At 38.2% G+C, this 17,590-nt stretch overlaps 1 protein-coding gene across 1 annotated transcript in view; it reads left to right on the forward strand.

The window, feature by feature from the left end:
* Nucleotides 1-17,590, forward strand: part of LOC136856731 (cytosol aminopeptidase) — a 187,581-nt gene that overhangs the window by 80,532 nt on the left and 89,459 nt on the right. Inside the window, exons 4-6 of the mRNA XM_067134808.2 lie at nucleotides 11,686-11,857; nucleotides 11,939-12,041; nucleotides 17,310-17,490. Of these exons, the coding sequence (XP_066990909.2) occupies nucleotides 11,686-11,857; nucleotides 11,939-12,041; nucleotides 17,310-17,490 (456 nt within the window). The remainder of the gene's footprint in view (nucleotides 1-11,685; nucleotides 11,858-11,938; nucleotides 12,042-17,309; nucleotides 17,491-17,590) is intronic.

Consider the following 17,590-nt stretch of genomic DNA (forward strand, 5'->3'; position numbering starts at 1 on the left):
ATAGAACACAGAACAACTAAATTTAAACAAGCACAAAGACTTACCTGGCCAACCTATAAAAAAAAATCTCTTTCGATAAACGCTAAGCTGAAACACTATAATTCCATAGTTAAACCAGAGGCAACCTATGCTAGTGAAACTTTATTCAAATTAAATGTAAAATCTACAACAGACAAATTACAGAAAACTGAGAGAAGAATTCTTAGAACAATTATTAATAAAAAACACCAAGTTGATGGACAGTGGAGATTGTTGCCTAACAACATTGTCTATCGTGAATGTGAATCAATAATATCTACAATGCGTAAAAGAAGAATTTCCTTTTTCTGTCACATATCAAGATTAGCAGACACCAGGATATTGAAACAACTATTCGATTACTTTTTGAAGAATAAAATCAATAATAATTGGTTCAAAGAAGTTCAGGACGATTTGGAAGAATTGGGTATAACTCGGCAACAAATCAAAGACAGAAAAGAGAAGAGGATTTTGAAGAACAAAAGCATAAGTCTCAAACTAAAAGCAGTTGAACGGAAACAATATACTATATCGGACACACAAAGGGCTTCCAGGTCGGAGAGGATGAAAAAGTTCTGGGAGAAGAAGAAGAAGAAATTAACTCAAATGTACTGATTTCAGTGCTCCAATGTGGGCGTAAAATATGTAAATAAATAATAAATAAAACGGAACAGGAAGAAAGATAAAATAAAAACCCAAAAGAATGAAGATGAGAGGAATACCATATACAAAAATGTACACGTGTAAAATAATTGTAAAACCCAAGCACAAAACAAAATCATAAGAAATCACTAAAAAACAACTGAAATGATAATAAGAGAGAAAGATACAACTTAGATAAGAGGAATAACTTTCAAATTATAAGCCACAACAATGTACAAGTAATTTAAATATCAACAAAATGGTGCTCAATCGGCGTTACAGAGAGAGGACAAAATCAAAATATCTACCACATATACCCGAAAAATAATTTTAATGACGCATAGTAAGATAAAATGTCCTATTACGTGTTATAAACTTCATAATTATTCTGTATTGAAAGCTGTTATAACTTAAAATCCAATAAAGGTATTTTATTAGTCCACCTATACAATACTGCCCACTTGTAAGTGGTTACAAATACATATGATTACAGACACCTTCGTTATGAAGACTCTTGTGGTGGATATCCCTCCACCTATTGTCTACAGTCCTAGTTCTTCCCAGGTTGCCCTGTGTCTGTAATCGTATATATTTGTAACTACTTAATGTGGACAGTATTGAATAGGTGGACTAATAAAATACCTTTATTGGATTTTAAGTTATAAATGTCCTAGTCTGAAACAGTCCTCAAACTCTAATCCTAAATCTAACCCTAATTTTGCCCGTTTTAACTGTGGATCCAAGCAACATAGTAAACATTTCTGTCCAAATCTTATCCGTCCTCAGACTAATTTCTCCTCAAATCAACAAAATGTATGACTACCCAAAACTAATGAAACTGTGTGTTATTACCTATTGCAAGATAATAATAAGAATCTAGTTAACTCACGTACTGATGCATTGTGTCACGTTGATTGTCAGTGCATTTCTGCCAATGTATGTGCTAATTTACCTTTTACTGCAGCTGAAATTAACAATGAGTCCGTCTCGGCTCTTGTGGATTCAGGGTCAACATTCTTTGGTCAAGAATATAAAATAATAAGAAATCATAATTTAAGAGAAATGAAAAATATTAAACGTCCTAGAGAAATTAAAATTTATGAAATTAATCAATCAAATCAATCACTACTGGTCTCACCCAGGTGGCAGATTCCCTATCTGTTGTTTTTCTAGCCTTTTCTTAAATGATTGCAAAGAAATTGGAAATTTATTGAACATCTCCCTTGGTAAGTTATTCCAATCCCTAACTCCCCTTCCTATAAACGAATATTTGCCCCAAATTGTCCTCTTGAATTCCAACTTTATCTTCATATTGTGATCTTTCCTACTTTTAAAGAAACCACCCAAACTTATTCGTCTACTGATGTCCTCCCACGCCATCTCTCCACCGACAGCTCGGAACATACCACTTAATCAAGCAGCTCGTCTCCTTTCTCCCAAGTCTTCCCAGCCCAAACTTTGTAACATTTTTGTAACACTACTCTTTTGTCGGAAATCGCCCAGAACAAATCGAGCTGCTTTTCTTTGGATTTTTTCCAGTTCCTGAATAAAGTAATCCTGGTAAGGGTCCCATACACTGGAACCATACTCTAGTTGGAGTTTCACCAGAGACAAATATGCTATCTCCTTTATATCCTTACTACAACCCCTAAATACTCTCATAACCATGTGCAGAGATCTGTACCCTTTATTTACAGTCCCATTTACGTGATTACCCCAATGAAGATCTTTCCTTATATTAATACCTAGGTATTTACAGTGATCCCAAAGGGAACTTTCACCCCATCAATGCAGTAATTAAAACTGACAGGACTTTTCCTATTTGTGAAACTCACAACCTGACTTTTATCCCCGTTTATCATCATACCATTACCTACGGTCCATCTCACAACATTATCGAGGTCATTTTGCAGTTGCTCACAATCTTGTAACTTATTTATTACTCTGTACAGAATAACATCATCTGCGAAAAGCCTTATCTCTGATTCCACTTCTTTACACATATCATTGATATATATAAGAAAACATAAAGGTCCAATAATACTGCCTTGAGGAATTCCCCTCTTAATTTTTACAGGGACAGATAAAGCCTCACCTACTCTAATTCTCTGAGTTCTATTTTCTAGAAACAGAGCCACTCATTCAGTCACTCTTTTGTCAAGTCGAATTGCACTCATTTTTGTCAGTAGTCTCCCATGATCTACCCTATCAAATGCCTTAGATAAGTCAATCGTAATACAGTCCAATTGACCTCCTGAATCCAGGATATCTGCTATATCTTGCTGGAATCCTATAAGTTGGGCTTCAGTGGAATAACCTTTCCTAAACCCAAACTGCCTTTTATCAAACCATTTATTAATTTTGCAAACATGTCTTATATAATCAGAAAGAATGTTTTCCCAAAGCTTACATACAACACATGTCAAACTGCCTGGCCTGTAATTTTCAGCTTTATGTCTATCACCCTTTCCTTTATATACAGGGGCTACTATTGCAACTCTCCATTCATTTGGTAATGTTCCTTCATGCAAACAAAAATCAGACAAGTACTTCAGATGTGGTACTATATCCCAACCCATTGTCTTTAGTATATCCCCCAAAACCTTATCAATTCCAGATGCTTTTCTAGTTTTCAACTTTTGTATCTTACTTTAAATGTCATTGCTGTCATGGGTAAATTTTAATACTTCTTTAGTATTAGTCACCTCCTCTGTCTGGACATTATCCTTGTAACCAACAATCTTTACATACTGCTGACTGAGTACTTCTGCCTTTTGAAGATCCTCGCATACCCACTCCCCTTGTTCATTAATTATTCCTGGAATGTCCTTCTTGGAACCTGTTTCTGCCTTAAAGTACCTATACATACTCTTCCATTTTTCACTAAAATTAGTGTGGCCACAAATTATGCTTGCCATCATGTTATCCTTAGCTGACTTCTTTGCTAGATTCAATTTCCTAGTAAGTTCCTTCAATTTCTCCTTACTTCCATAGCCATTTCTAACTCTGTTTCTTTCCAACCTGCACGTCCTTCTTGGTCTCTTTATTTCTCTGTTATAATATAGTGGATCTTTACCATTCCTTACCACCTTTGTAGGTACAAACCTATTTTCACATTCCTCAACAATTGCTTTAAACCCATCCCAGAGTCTGTTTATATTTTTATTTACCGTTTTCCTCCGATCATAGTTACTTATTAATAATAATAATAATAATAATAATAATAATAATAATAATAATAATAATAATAATAAATGTTAAGAAGGAAAAAAAGCAAATGGTGATTTACACAGCGCATGAGTTCAACACGAGACAAGTTACAGAATCCAGATATAAATAAATGCATAAATAATTGTCAAAAATGAGGCAGAAGTTGTTGGACATCCTGAGGGGGGGGGTGTTGAAAAGAGATTGAAACAGTATTTTGAAACCTCCTCAATATACTGTGAAAGGAAGGTGATTATAAGGTGGAAGAAGAAGAAGAAAATTTTTCAGATACAAGAACTAATGAAGGAAAGGAATTAAAGGGGGGCACAGTGCGTAATTTCAGGAATCTAGCCGACCAAAAATCGTATCTCGGAAACTAATGGACCGATTTACATAAAACTTAGTATGTAACTGCTATTATTGGAGATAATTAAGTGTGTGGTCAATCAAGTACAAAGAACAAATTACTACGCCAGGAATAGAATTAGTAATCTTTGTAATTTTAATCATTTTTCGTTATAGCTTTAAGAAATTAAATAGATGTTAATAGTGGGACATGCTGTTTAAAATGTTTAAAAACAGATACAGGAATACATGTACTTGCCAAATAATTTATTCATTAGATGCAGTTACATCAGAATCGCTATCGTCACTTTCATTATCTCCTTCGGCGGAACCAGATACAGGAGGCTCAGACAGTAAGTTGAGCACTTCTCGTGAAAGCGGAATCAACTTCCTCCTCCTTGATTTCCCTAAGCTGGTAATATAAGAGTCCGATGATATAAGCAGCCTATGGAATAGATCAGTATTTGTGTCTTTCTGGAAGGTTTCCTATTATCTTTATTCCTGATCTCCTGGGCTTCCTCGGAGAGGTGTCCAGTAGGTATAATACAGTGCCATGGCCCAAGAGTTTGTGCAAAGTTACAGGCATGTAGTACGATTTGTATTTTTGTAAGTACAATTGTATAGTTTCCTTTGCGTACATGCCAAATGTCACTTTATCAATGGCATACCCACACGAAAGAGTTTCTACGATGGCACGTAGATGGTTTATTGAATTTATATCTACTCAAGTAATATCCGCAGAAGTGGAAGCCTCTCTGAAGAATCTTCTAGCGGTTTCCATCATTGGTATTGCCAGCACTTTGCTTCGCATATCAACCAATAGACGCGTTTCCTCCCTGAACTTCTGTAGTGAAGTCATCTACAGTATTTATTGCGTGTGTGTTTTAGGCTTTAAATCAGTGTGTTGAATGAGAGTTATGCGATAAGCCTACGTGTGTGATTTATTTCTTTAACATTAATACTGTGATATTTTGTAGTCATTTGCAGTATTTATTTACTGCGTCTGTTTTCTAGCTTTTATTGTCTGTATAAATTTATTAAATGCAATTAAATACATCACCCGCCCCTCAAGTCCATAAAATTATTTGTCTATTTTCTCTCGCAATTTGCCTTATATTTCAGTGCTGAGGTTTCTTATGTGCCGTAGTTTACCTCTGATTCTGTACAAACCAAAAGTGGCCCCTGTAAACCCCACGTACCCTTCAGTTCATAAAAGTAATTGTAGCTTAGTTTATTCAGCCGTTCGTCTCGAACTTACATACTAAATTTCACAAATTTATGTGCCGCCATTTTCCCGTGATGGCGTTGAGCGGAGCCGTTCGATATGGCGACCCTGTTGTCATAAGAACACTGTTTTCTTAACATGGAATGAGCTATAGTAGACTAACGGCAGGATCATCCTGACATTGTTGTGATGCACGTCCTTCTGCAAGGCTCATTCTCTGCTCGAACCAAATTTTATTGTACTTCAGCAATTTGTCCCTTTTTCTACTATATTTTGTCCAGCGTGATCGAATTTTAGCACACAAAATACTAACAGATTTCCTTATTGACTTGGATATATCCTCGGAAAAATCCTCAAAGCCTAAATGTTCAATTACAACATTCGCAATATCATCGTTCCGCTTATATTCCCTGCTGTTCCTCAGCAGCTCGAAAACCGACCTCCGGGTTACAGAGTACATGGCTTCTGAAAAAAATTAATTACTCTCATGGTCGCGCCTGGTTGCAGCAAAAAGTCACAGTTTTCTATTCATTAAAGTATAGATAACTCATCCAAAAGACTTTCATTGCGGAAATCAAAGGCAATCCATTTTGAAAGTCAGCTCAAATTTGTATAATTAGATAGCGCTTGGACACTGTGTACCTGAATTTTAAGTGCATATTTCGGACAACAATATAGTAATTTTCAGAAAATGCTACATACTATATAAAAATACATACTTTCATCTAATATAATCACATTGCAAGCTAAAGAAATATTTAGTTCTGACGTCTTTACTGAGCCCTCACATAATAATAACTGCGCGCTCGCCTCGCCAGAATATGATGCCGTAACGGAGGAGAGCCACTTTATGCTTTCAGTGAGATTAGATAATCAGACAGCGCGACTTTTCAATACTTAATTCCTGTACCCAAGAGTCTTATAAACACGACTCACAGAAAATGCACACCAAAGTCAAGGGTTGAAAATATTATTTTTGGCCGGCTGGATGCTAGAAATTACCCACTGTGGGGGGGGGTGGGGAAGTGGAACAAGCTGCAAAGAAGATGCCATTCTGGGAAGGTGGCAGGTTGGGATGTGATCTGTCATGTGATATTATAAAAGCCAGAGGTCAAGAAATCATCTTGAAGTGTATTGGATTAGAAAAGTAATAACTGCTGCCTGGAGGAATACAGAGGTGCCTGAGGAATGGAGAAAAGGGGAAATAGTCCCACTGTTTAGTAAAGATAACAGAAAGAATTGTGAAAACATATCCCCCATGCTTCTATTCTAAGAAAAAATGTGGCGGTACTCACCCAAAGTTCTTAATAAACTGAATCTCACAGGAGCTAACACTTTCTTCATATCTCCAGATGTACCCTCTTTTACTCTCACAGTATATCAAGGAAAAGTGAACAAGAGTGTGCTTCTGCTAAGCACTCTACACCCGGGCGTTCAATTCAGTGAAGATCCCTCGTGCTACTGAATTTTAAAATGGAACTAAGTATGGTGTGAATGTAGCTGATCAAATGGAGCGTAAATACACCAATAGGGCTGGAAGCCGAAAGTGACCTGTACATGTATTTTACAATGTACTTGACCTAGCAGCAATAAATTCATGAAAGTTACAGGACAGAGAATCTTTCGACATGATTATATTCTTGAAGTAATACAAGAACTAAAATCAGATTTTCTGAAGATAAGATCCCTGTTGATTGAACTCCCTACACTTCAGCCTGAGCCTCACACTCAGGTCCAATGTGCCAGTCGTAAGCGACGACGATGTCAAGTGAACTCCAATTGTAAACAATGTCCCTGTAAGGTAATCACTTGCATAAATTTCTTGTCAAGTGCCTGAATAGGCTTGTAAACAAAGAGAGACTGTTATTTTTATCATGAGTTTTCACAAAGGCATTCAATAGCAAGTCTGCCAAAATATTTCATTGTTACCTATTAGAGGCGAGAGAATATGAACAATATTTAACAATGGATTGATCTGTATACAATGCATCCCAATGGTTAACTATGTTGTTTTAAAATAAATTATTGAACATACACATGTTTCCCAGATCATGGATGCTAGATATATATCAGTAAGCGGCAGCAGTCAAAATGACCGCCTGCGGCCTTTATAGGTATGAGGAAAGTTCAACTATTCTAGTGTAAACTAGAAGAGAGCAGAAGGAATACCGATTTCAGGTGCCATGTGCTCCAAGGAAGCAAGTTTTTTTCATAAAGCACTAGGCTTAGAGGGTGATTTTAACACTAGATTTATGCCCAGTTTCTGGAATTGTGAGATTTCTGTCCAATAGCTGTTGATTTGTTACAGCTGTCAACTCTATAAATCTTTGCTGCGTTGCACAGCGGAATAACAGCTAACTTATCGAACTGTTAACTATTGGCTTGTTGATCAAGTTTCATAAATACGCACTAGATGCCATCCCTAGTACTGCTTTGTTTTTGTGCATTAGATGTGTTCGTAGACTGTCAGATGCATGTGTACAAGTAATGAATCGCATTTGAGCTTTTCATGCAACTCCGATTCTCTCGTCTTTGCCATGCAGTGAGAAATTGGTATTCAACTAGTTCTTGCAGACATGGGTATCCGTTTTGTATTGTTTAAGGACAGTCAGAAGAATTTGACATTGTTTGAGGATTTCTAATGAAATATGCACACCAGCAATACATGTCACGCACGATCAAGTTTGCACTGAGCCTTATGAATATACTGTATCTATTCCCTGTTATTCCAAAATATGAACTTTGTTTGATCACAGTATAACGATAAATATTGGGTAATTAACATAATTATATTATCTTTTAGTTTCTTGTAATGTAATATCGTTTATTAAAAACAATCCCACAATAAAAGTATATGCTCACTGCCAATGGCAAGTAGGCCTGCAGTAGGTCTACTATGATAAATGTGTAATTTTCTGTTATACTCATTTACTGGTATCAGTGCTTTTATGGACACAAATGCAGTCACCGATACAAATATGATAAGACTCAGTAGTATTACAGGGTATCGTAATTAATATTTGAAATAGGAGACAATGGAAAGTTATTTGTCATAGGACGCAAATTGTCGCCTATAACCTCAACTAAACGTATGACAGTATATTTGTTTAGCCTGAATCTGTCTTTGAATTCACTTTCACTATACTTCATTAGAACATTAGGCCGACAATGATATAATCGTGGTCATTCTAGGATGTTAACCGTTTCTACAATTTTTTAGTCGGAAGAAGATGAGAAAGCCATAGAAAATTTTAGCAAACATAATATTATCTGCCAGTACTGAAGCACGTGCCCACCATGTGAACAAATAGATATCTCATGCTCAGGGCCTTCTAAGTTTGCAGGCGATTTATCGAACCGACAGATGTATCTTAACGTTTGTGCAATGCCAAAACACAAGTTAACCATTGAGTACCACTATAGGTTCGATATTTCACGTTCCTGAAACCGAGCATCAAACAGCAACTTGGTATCCATCAATTAGGGTGGAAGGAGAGCATCTTAGTGTAAATACAGAAACATCTGCAACATTTTGCATCAGCTTTAAGAAGTTTATAGAAGAGAGAAAAACCAGGCGAGTTGGCCATGCGGTTAGGAGCGCGCCGCTGTGAGCTCGCATCCGGGAGATAGTGGGTTCGAACCCCACTGTTGGCAGCCCTGAAGATGGTTTTCTGTGGTTTCCCATTTTCACACCAGGCAAATGCTGGGGTTGTCCTTAATTAAGGCCACAGCCGCTTTCTTCCCATTCCTAGGCCTTTCCTGTCCCATCGTTGCCATAAGAGCTACCTGTGTTGGTGCAACATAAAACAATTAGAAAAAAAAAAAAAGGGAAACTTATAATGCTAATGTGGAAATGTCTTCATACAAAAATTCTCGCTTCACAGAAGGAAAAGTCTGCTCCTGGACACAAATCTTCAAAATAACGTGTTACAATCATGTGCTGTGGAAATTCCTCCAGAAACCATGATTGGGTAAGCCAAGAAGCCCCATTAATTCAAGGGGACTGAAACCAAAACCATGACTGTTGTTTATTACAGTCAGAAGGGGGCCTGGATGACTAGGGAATTATTTCTCAGTTGGTTTCAAGAAAATTTTGTACTGGAAGTAAGAAAATTTCTTAAAAAAACAAAAGATTACTACAGAAAGCAGTGCTGCTTTTGGATAACACACCTTCACATCCAAACAAAAGTTCATTAACTTCAGATGATGGACTCATTGTTGCCATATTTCTTCCTCTGAATGTGACAGCACTGATACAGCCTATGGATCAGTGCGTTATTGCATCTGTAAAGCAATGCTATAGATCCGAACTCCTGAAAAAATTGATGGAAGAAAGTCTTGTTACTCCATCAAATTTCTGAAAATAATATTCTTTATTGGATGCAGTACATGGAGTTGCAGCAGCCTGGGGAAAAGTAAAACTGTGCACCCTGTTGCGATCATGGAGGAAAATTCTACCACAAATAGAAGAACAGGACATCCGCGAAGAAGACAGTTCTCAAGAAATTCTTGCACATGCTAAGAAAGCTAAAGGGTTTGAAGAAAGTAATGTGGATAACTTAACTGAATGGTTTTTGAGTGACTCGTGTGAACATGGCTTTCAACATAAAGAAATAAATGAACTGGATTAAAGCCACTATGTATATATTTATTTAATAATAAAGCCAAGCTTTCAGCCAAATTGCTTTGGCCTTCATCAGGGCATGTGAAGTTTTGCCTTCGACAGTGAGCAAAGAAATTCTCCAAAGGAAGTCATCCCTGTTTCGACCGGTCAAAGAAAAACCACATCTTGAAACACCAGGTGTATATGAAATTCCATGTGGTTGTGGTTGTTCATATGTGGGCATGACAAAAAGGCTTGTTAGCACCAGGGTGAAAGAGCACATCAGGTCGGTAAAGAATGTCGTTCTTTCATCCTCCACGGAGAACGCTATAAGCCAGTCTGCCATAGCAGAACATTTCTATAGTACAGGCCATGAAATCCTCGAAATCCTCTTTGACCAGGCGAAGGTCATCGCGCCTGTAAAAGACTTCTATGCTCATCTTGTGAGGGAAGCCGTGGAGATAGAGCTACACCCAAATAACATCAACAGGGAAGATGGCTTCAAGTTATCAAATACATGGAGACCTTTACTTTAGAAATACATGCATAACACCACCATGGCACAGCGGGACGCACTCAAACCGTCAACAGAGGGCGGCGAATCAGTAACTTCCCTCCCAACCACCACAGCACAGCGCCACGATCCTTGAGTCCAGTTAGTGGGGCAGGCCGTGGATAGTACGGGCATGACTTCCACGTTCCTTGGGAGAATTTCTTTGCTCACTGTCGGAGGCAAAACTTCACATGCCCTGATGAAGGCCAATGCAATTTGGCTGAAAGCTTGGCTTTATTATTAAATAAACATATACGTAGTGGCTTTAATCCAGTTCATTTATTTCTTTTGTTAATACAATGAGCCACGAAAACCTACATTCATTAATAAGGCTTTCAACAGTTAGGTGATGAAGACATTACTAATGTCTGTGCTGAAAATGGTAGTGACGTTGACAGTTTAAGTGAGATTGAAGAAAAAGGTGATGAAAGTCTTTCTCATTCTGTGGCTCTGCAGTGTATAGATACCCTTTTGGATTGTATGGGACAAAGGGGGTTTGAATATGGTGACATTATTGCCGCACACAAAATACGTCTCAAGGTAAGGAAGCAGGTGAACAAGCAAATGCAGAGAACAATTACAGACTTCTTCAGAGCACAATAATTTGGGTGAATTATTTTTATAAATACTGTATATTATAGCCTACTTTATTTGGTACTGTATTTTTTTAAAATTATAGAAGGCATTTTTCTTGCAATAAACACATGCTTTTGGATTATCCGTGTTTTCCGATTATCTGTGCCATTCACCCCGCTCATTAGCCCAGATAGATTAATTGGAGGGGCGGGGCGGGATAAGGTGACATGTATTGGAAAACTGCATCATACCCAGTCCAAGGACTGATGACAAAAGAAGATAGTAGACTTACAGTGCTGCCACAACTTACACATGTCACTCACCACTTTCTGAGGAGCATTGACCGGTTGACCTGGTTTGGTGCAGTTCTCCACACTACCCTAGCCTATCTTTATCACTTATAAAACAAACTCTATATTTAACACTTCCATTTTTATTTCACTTGGAACTATGTTCCCACCATTTATTGGAGCATGGAATCATGGAGTTAATATTACAGTGTTTATTTTCTTCCAGTTGGTTGCCAAAGCTTACAGGCAGTGGATGTTACTACCATTGCTGTAGAGGAGTTGGGTAATGCAGAAGCAGCTGCTGAAGGTGCTGCATTGGGTATCTGGAAATACCAAGGATTTAAGAACAAGCAAAAAGTAAAACCATTGCCACAATTAACTCTGCATGGCAATGAAAAGTGAGTTTGTTTTATCAGTAGTGTTTCTATTTTGGTTCTAATTTTTTTTTCTATTTCTGTAAATAAAATTTGTTCTGTTAGGTCCAGTTGGCAGAAGGGTTTGATGCTGGCTGAGGCTCAAAATCTGGCCCGAAGATTAATGGACACCCCAGCCAATTATATGACGCCTACCATATTTGCTGAGGTAAATCTCTGGACTTCACTCCAAATGTGCACTTATACATCTGAGCACCTAACAGTTATAGCTTACAATTTTTGTATCAGTGACATATTAACATCACATTGTCATTATTTAATGCATTTTCCGATGTGTTTTAATTAATACAGCATCGGTATTTTACAAGTAATTTTTGTACAGTATCAAAGATTTTTTTGCTATGAATTTAACATCATACCTGTGCATATTGATTTTCAGCATCAGTGGGATAGGAAAGGTAGTTGTAGCCTTCCATAAGTCATTCGACTGAGTCAGAAATTCAAATTTAGTTTAAATGGAACAGTTAGTTTTGGAATTATGGCTCTGTTTTCGAAGAAAGTGGTCTTTTGTCACAATGTTTTGGGTACAGCAATATATATATTTTTTTGCTTTGTGGTATGAAACTTGGTTGTTATGATTAGAAAGGTCAAAGGAATGATTTGTAATATTATGGTAGTTATTAATTACTAAAAAACTTATTTTAATAGCATTTTTATAAATAAGTGTCATCGCAACTTAAAAACAGTTGGTTTTTCCATGTGTTGACTGGTGATATTTCTGAGAGTTTCCAACCGTTTTAGAAAAGGTTACACAAATTATGAACAATGTATAGATGCACATTTGTGCAAAGTTTGAAGCTGATTGGGTTAAAGTGAGCTTGTGTCCTCATCTCGAGGTGGTGCAGCTCTTTCGGGCACACCCCCAATGGAGGTGAACTGCATGTACCATACCATTTTAACCACACACCAGCCCTTCTGCCATTCTTAAATTTCTGGCAGCACCGGGAATCAAACCTGGGTCTTCGAGGACGGCAGCTAATAGTGCTAACTGTTATGTTACAGAGGTGCTAATTAGGTTAAAGCTGGTATATTTTGAATTCTATATAAAGTTACTTTTGAGAAATAGAATAGAAAAGCTAGAGTAGGTTACTCAGTTAAAGAGATTGTTTTTTGCAGGACCTGTAAAGGCCTGCATGTGCAAAAACAGGATATCGTCATTTGCCCTAAAGTTTAGAGTGTTTTCTAGTATTAAAATATCTCTCTCTCTCTTTGCCATTTTTGGTCCAATATCTCAGTAGCGTCCTCCCCACATAAGATACTTAAGGTACAGTGCTGGCATTTTCCTGGTATGAAAATGAGAGTCCATTGAAAAACCATCTTCAGAGCTGCCAACAGTGGGGTTCAACTCACAAAGTATAAACTTACACGTACATAACCTGTACCGTTTGGCCAGTATCACACGGTATCATTGAGGGTTTGAACTAGTCTCCCTAAATTTATAGAATGAATTATACTTTGGTTTCTTCTCTGTTCTTTTGTTCTTTAAACTTGTACTAAGGGCCGCTTCACACTAGGCGACTGGAATTTGCAACTGGAATCAGCTACCAGCTGCCCGTGCTTGTGGAACATTGTTTTAAATGGAGCTCTTCACACTATGCGACTATGTAGCCCAGTTATTCGCCATCAGTTGCGTTCCATTCAGAACACCCTTCATTATCATTGTGCATTTCAAGTTCCTTCCCGTCACGTATACCATTTCAGAATACTATAAATTGTACTAAATAAATATATTACATTCAGTAATGATGATTTAATTATACAAATTGAGCAGTGTCCATCTGGAATTTAAACTGTGATAAATATAGTAATAAAGTTGAGAAGAGAAATGCATGTTCTGAAGTAATGACACAGTTTTTCAGTGACTTTAAAGAAAGAACATCCCAGGAAAGAAACAAGCTTTTTTAATTGAAGTATTACAAATATAAGTGACCTCACTTTTATTAAATGTTCAACATTATTGAGATTTTGACATCTGACTTGTGAAAACATATCCCCAGTGCTTCTGTTCTAAGAAAAAATGTGGCGGTACTCACTCAAAGTTCTTAATAAATTGAATCTCATGGCAGCTAACACTTTCTTCATATCTCCAGATGTACCCTCTTCTTCTCTTGATCGTTGTTTGCTGTTTATATCCAAAGTAAAATGTCGTCCTTGCAGCAGCCTGGCTGTGTGTGCTCAGCTGTGCTCAGCACAGCATCCTTCGGTCCAGAGGGTCCTGAGTTTGATTACTGATTGAGTTGGGAATTTTCTTTTTACAATTTGCTTTAGGTAGCACCTTGTCTTATGGTGACAGGGGTATAGAAAAGGGATTTTTTGAGAAGGAAACGATCGTGTCCTTAATTAAAGTACTGTCCCAGCATTTGCCTGATGTGAAAATGGGAAACCACGGAAAACCATCTTCAGGGCTGCCGACAGTGGAGTTCGAGCTCACTATCTCCTGGACACAAGACCATAGCTATGTGGCCCAAACTGTGAAGCTATTTGCTCAGTAGGCGATTTTAATAGTGTATGGTTAGTGCTACTGGCTCAGAGATATCGCTCCATAAAATTGGGTCAGAACCACATGGGGTGCAGAATAAGATAAAGGAGATTTGGCCAGTTTATTATTAAGTTGTGGAGAACAATATTTAATGCATCTTGTTGCAAGCATTCTTGATTTTACTTGAAAGGAATCAACCAATAATTTTCATAATTCGGCTGTGTGTATGAACAACTCTACACTACCGTCTTTTCGATAGTCTATAGAGAAAAATGAAATAACTAAAAAATTTGGTACAATCATCACATAAATCATTGGATAGTTTATAGAAAAGTCCTCTTCACAAACAATCTTTCAACATAGGATATGAATGAAACCCATGATGCTTTCCTTCTTTGTTTCTAACAATAAAAGAGCAGCAAGAGGCACTCCTCTGCCTGAGAACTCATTATGAAAACTGGCACTAGGCTGGGGAAGGCGGCTTAGCGCGGCAAGCTACCACACAATGTCACAGAATTCACCTGAGCTACTCTGTAGCTGATTGTAGTCGCCGATTCTTGTCGCCTAGTGTGAAGTGGCCCTTATTGTTTAAAGTCTCTATTTCTGTTATGAATAGATGTTCCTCAGATTACACTCATCAAGAAAAGTTAACCATATACGAGATTCTGATGTGTTGAGGTGGAAGCAATATATAAATGTGAAGCTCAAAATAGTAAATAAAATGTAAATGTTAATTTCTCGGTAATGTTGGACACAGTATGAAAGGAAAAACACTCAGTACGTGACTAAACCAAACAAATTAAGGAACCACCTCAGTTAGAACATCACACATTGAAGATAGATTTCAATGCAGTCACATGAGTGTTGGTCCTCCTCAAACCCTAAGGCACTCTTGAATGCAACAGTGCATTCCCATTACCAAATCATTGAGCATTTCTTGAGACAAACAGTCCCACTCCTCGACTGTAGCATCTTGTAGGGCCTGAATCATTAGTGGTGAATTTGACGGTTGGAAATTGCTCATTCAAGAAAGGTCCACATATGTTCTATGAGTTCTTGTCTGGGGAAGATGCTAGCCAATCCATTCTGCGGATCCCACATCCTTCCAGGTATCCATTCACAGCTGCTGCATGATGTGGACGAGCATTATCACCCTGTAAGTAAATCCAACTCCTACATTCTCTTAAAAACCATTCACTATAGGTCAGAGAGTGTTGTGTTCGTACACTGCAGCCATTCTGTTTCCTTGAGTGTGAACCAGGTGGTGTATAGCGGCCGAACATGATACCTGCCCAGAATAGTGCTTGGTGATGATGTACTTAGAATGATTCATTGTAACATTCCCTTTTCACCTCTATATGAACAGGGAGTTGTCATCAGGATGTAAGCCAATTCACACTTCATCATTGAACAATGTTCTGGAACATTGATATCGTGTCCAACTTGGCTCTCGCTTAAGTGCGGCCAGTATCCAGTATTCAGGAGATCGTGGATTCGAGCCCCACTGTCGGCAGCCTTGAAGATGGTTTCCCATTTTCACACCTTAATTAAGGCCACAGCCGCTTCCTTCCCACTCCTAGCCCTTTCCTGTCCCATCGTCGCCATAAGACCTATCTGTGTCGGTGCGACGTAAAGCAGATAACAAAAAAAAAATAACAACTGGGCTCTAGTCCATCAAACGCGAGCCACCCTGTGATGTCATTAAGATGGAGGAGTCCTGACGGGTCTTCTTGAATACAGTCCCCCATCATGGAGTCTGTTGCACATTGTTTGGGTATTTACAGTACCTCCTATGGAATCTCAAAACTCACGACACTGAGTAGGGGTTGTGCGTGCAGGGTGTCGATGTGCAGATATACATATATATCAGTCTTTCTTTAGCTGCTGCAGTTTTGCATGGACAGCCTGCGCAATGTCAGTCTGCTACTGAATGGGTGTCTTGGAACTTTTTCCCCAACCTGCAACCAAGACTTTGATGCACGTGAACAATGTTGATAGCATTGAGTTGCCTCATGTTCTGTTGCAACAAATTGATGATTTTGCTGTGATCTGCCATATTTATTTACATATTTATCGTATGGCTTGTAGTGCTGGGAGTGTCCAGGTACATGTTAGGCTCGCCTAGTGCAGCCCTTGTAAGGCAGCCAACGAGGGTGGGCGGCATCTGCCCTGTACGGAAAGTGCATGTTTTTGTAGTGGAGGATAGTGTGGTGTGTAGGTTACAGGAATGTTGGGAACAGTACAAACACCCAGTTCCCGAACTGGGGGAAATACCATTGAAAGTTAAAATTTCTGACCCAGCCGGGAATTGAACCTGGGGCCCTGTGAACCAAAAGTGACTACTCGGACCATTCGGCCAAAGAGCCAGATGATCTGCCATAGACAGCGTATCATAAGGCATTTTAGTGCACAGTGTATAGAGGCATACTGATATGCTTGCTTGGATGTCACGTCAGCTCTAATATACTATTGGGCTCCATGGCTAAATGTTTAGCATGCAGGCCTTTGGTCACAAGGGTCCTGGGATTGATTCCCAGCAGGTTTAGGAATTTTAACCTTAATTGTCAATTCCACTGGCACTGGGGCTGGGTGTATGTGATGTCTTCATCATCATTTCATCTTCACTACACGCAGGTCGCCTACAGGCATCAGATCAAAAGACATGCATCTGGTGAGCCAAACTTGTCCTTGGATACTGCCGACACTAAAAGCCATACGCCTTTTCATTTTTCTGATGTACTGGATTTGTATACCAATCGTGAGTCGAATGCCTCTAGCTCTGAAGAATTCAGGGTCACCATGATTTAAACAACGTACTTCCTATCTAATGATAAATGAAAAGTAAATATTAGATATTTGTGGCCAAACTGCAAATATGCTTAACTTTTTTAGAGATGAGCGTAGTAGTAAAGGAGGGTATCGTGTTGTTAATTTCAGGAAGCAACAAATGTCTTGCGTCCACTTGGAGTAGAAGTGGTTGCTAGAAACAAGGCCTGGATTGAAGAGTTGAAGATGTGCTCCTTCTTGTCAGTTGCTAAAGGCTCTTGTGAATCTCCAGTATTTTTGGAAATTACCTACTCTGGAGGAAAGCAGGATGAAAAGCCAATTGTACTTGTTGGTATGAAACCTTTATATTTTTTTCTTTGCATCCTATTTATTTAGAAGTCATTAAACAACCCTGTCTATAATGTAATGTGTATGATAATATTGTGTTTACT

Source organism: Anabrus simplex, chromosome 1 (genome assembly GCF_040414725.1).
Source record: "Anabrus simplex isolate iqAnaSimp1 chromosome 1, ASM4041472v1, whole genome shotgun sequence".
NCBI lineage: Eukaryota > Metazoa > Arthropoda > Insecta > Orthoptera > Tettigoniidae > Anabrus > Anabrus simplex.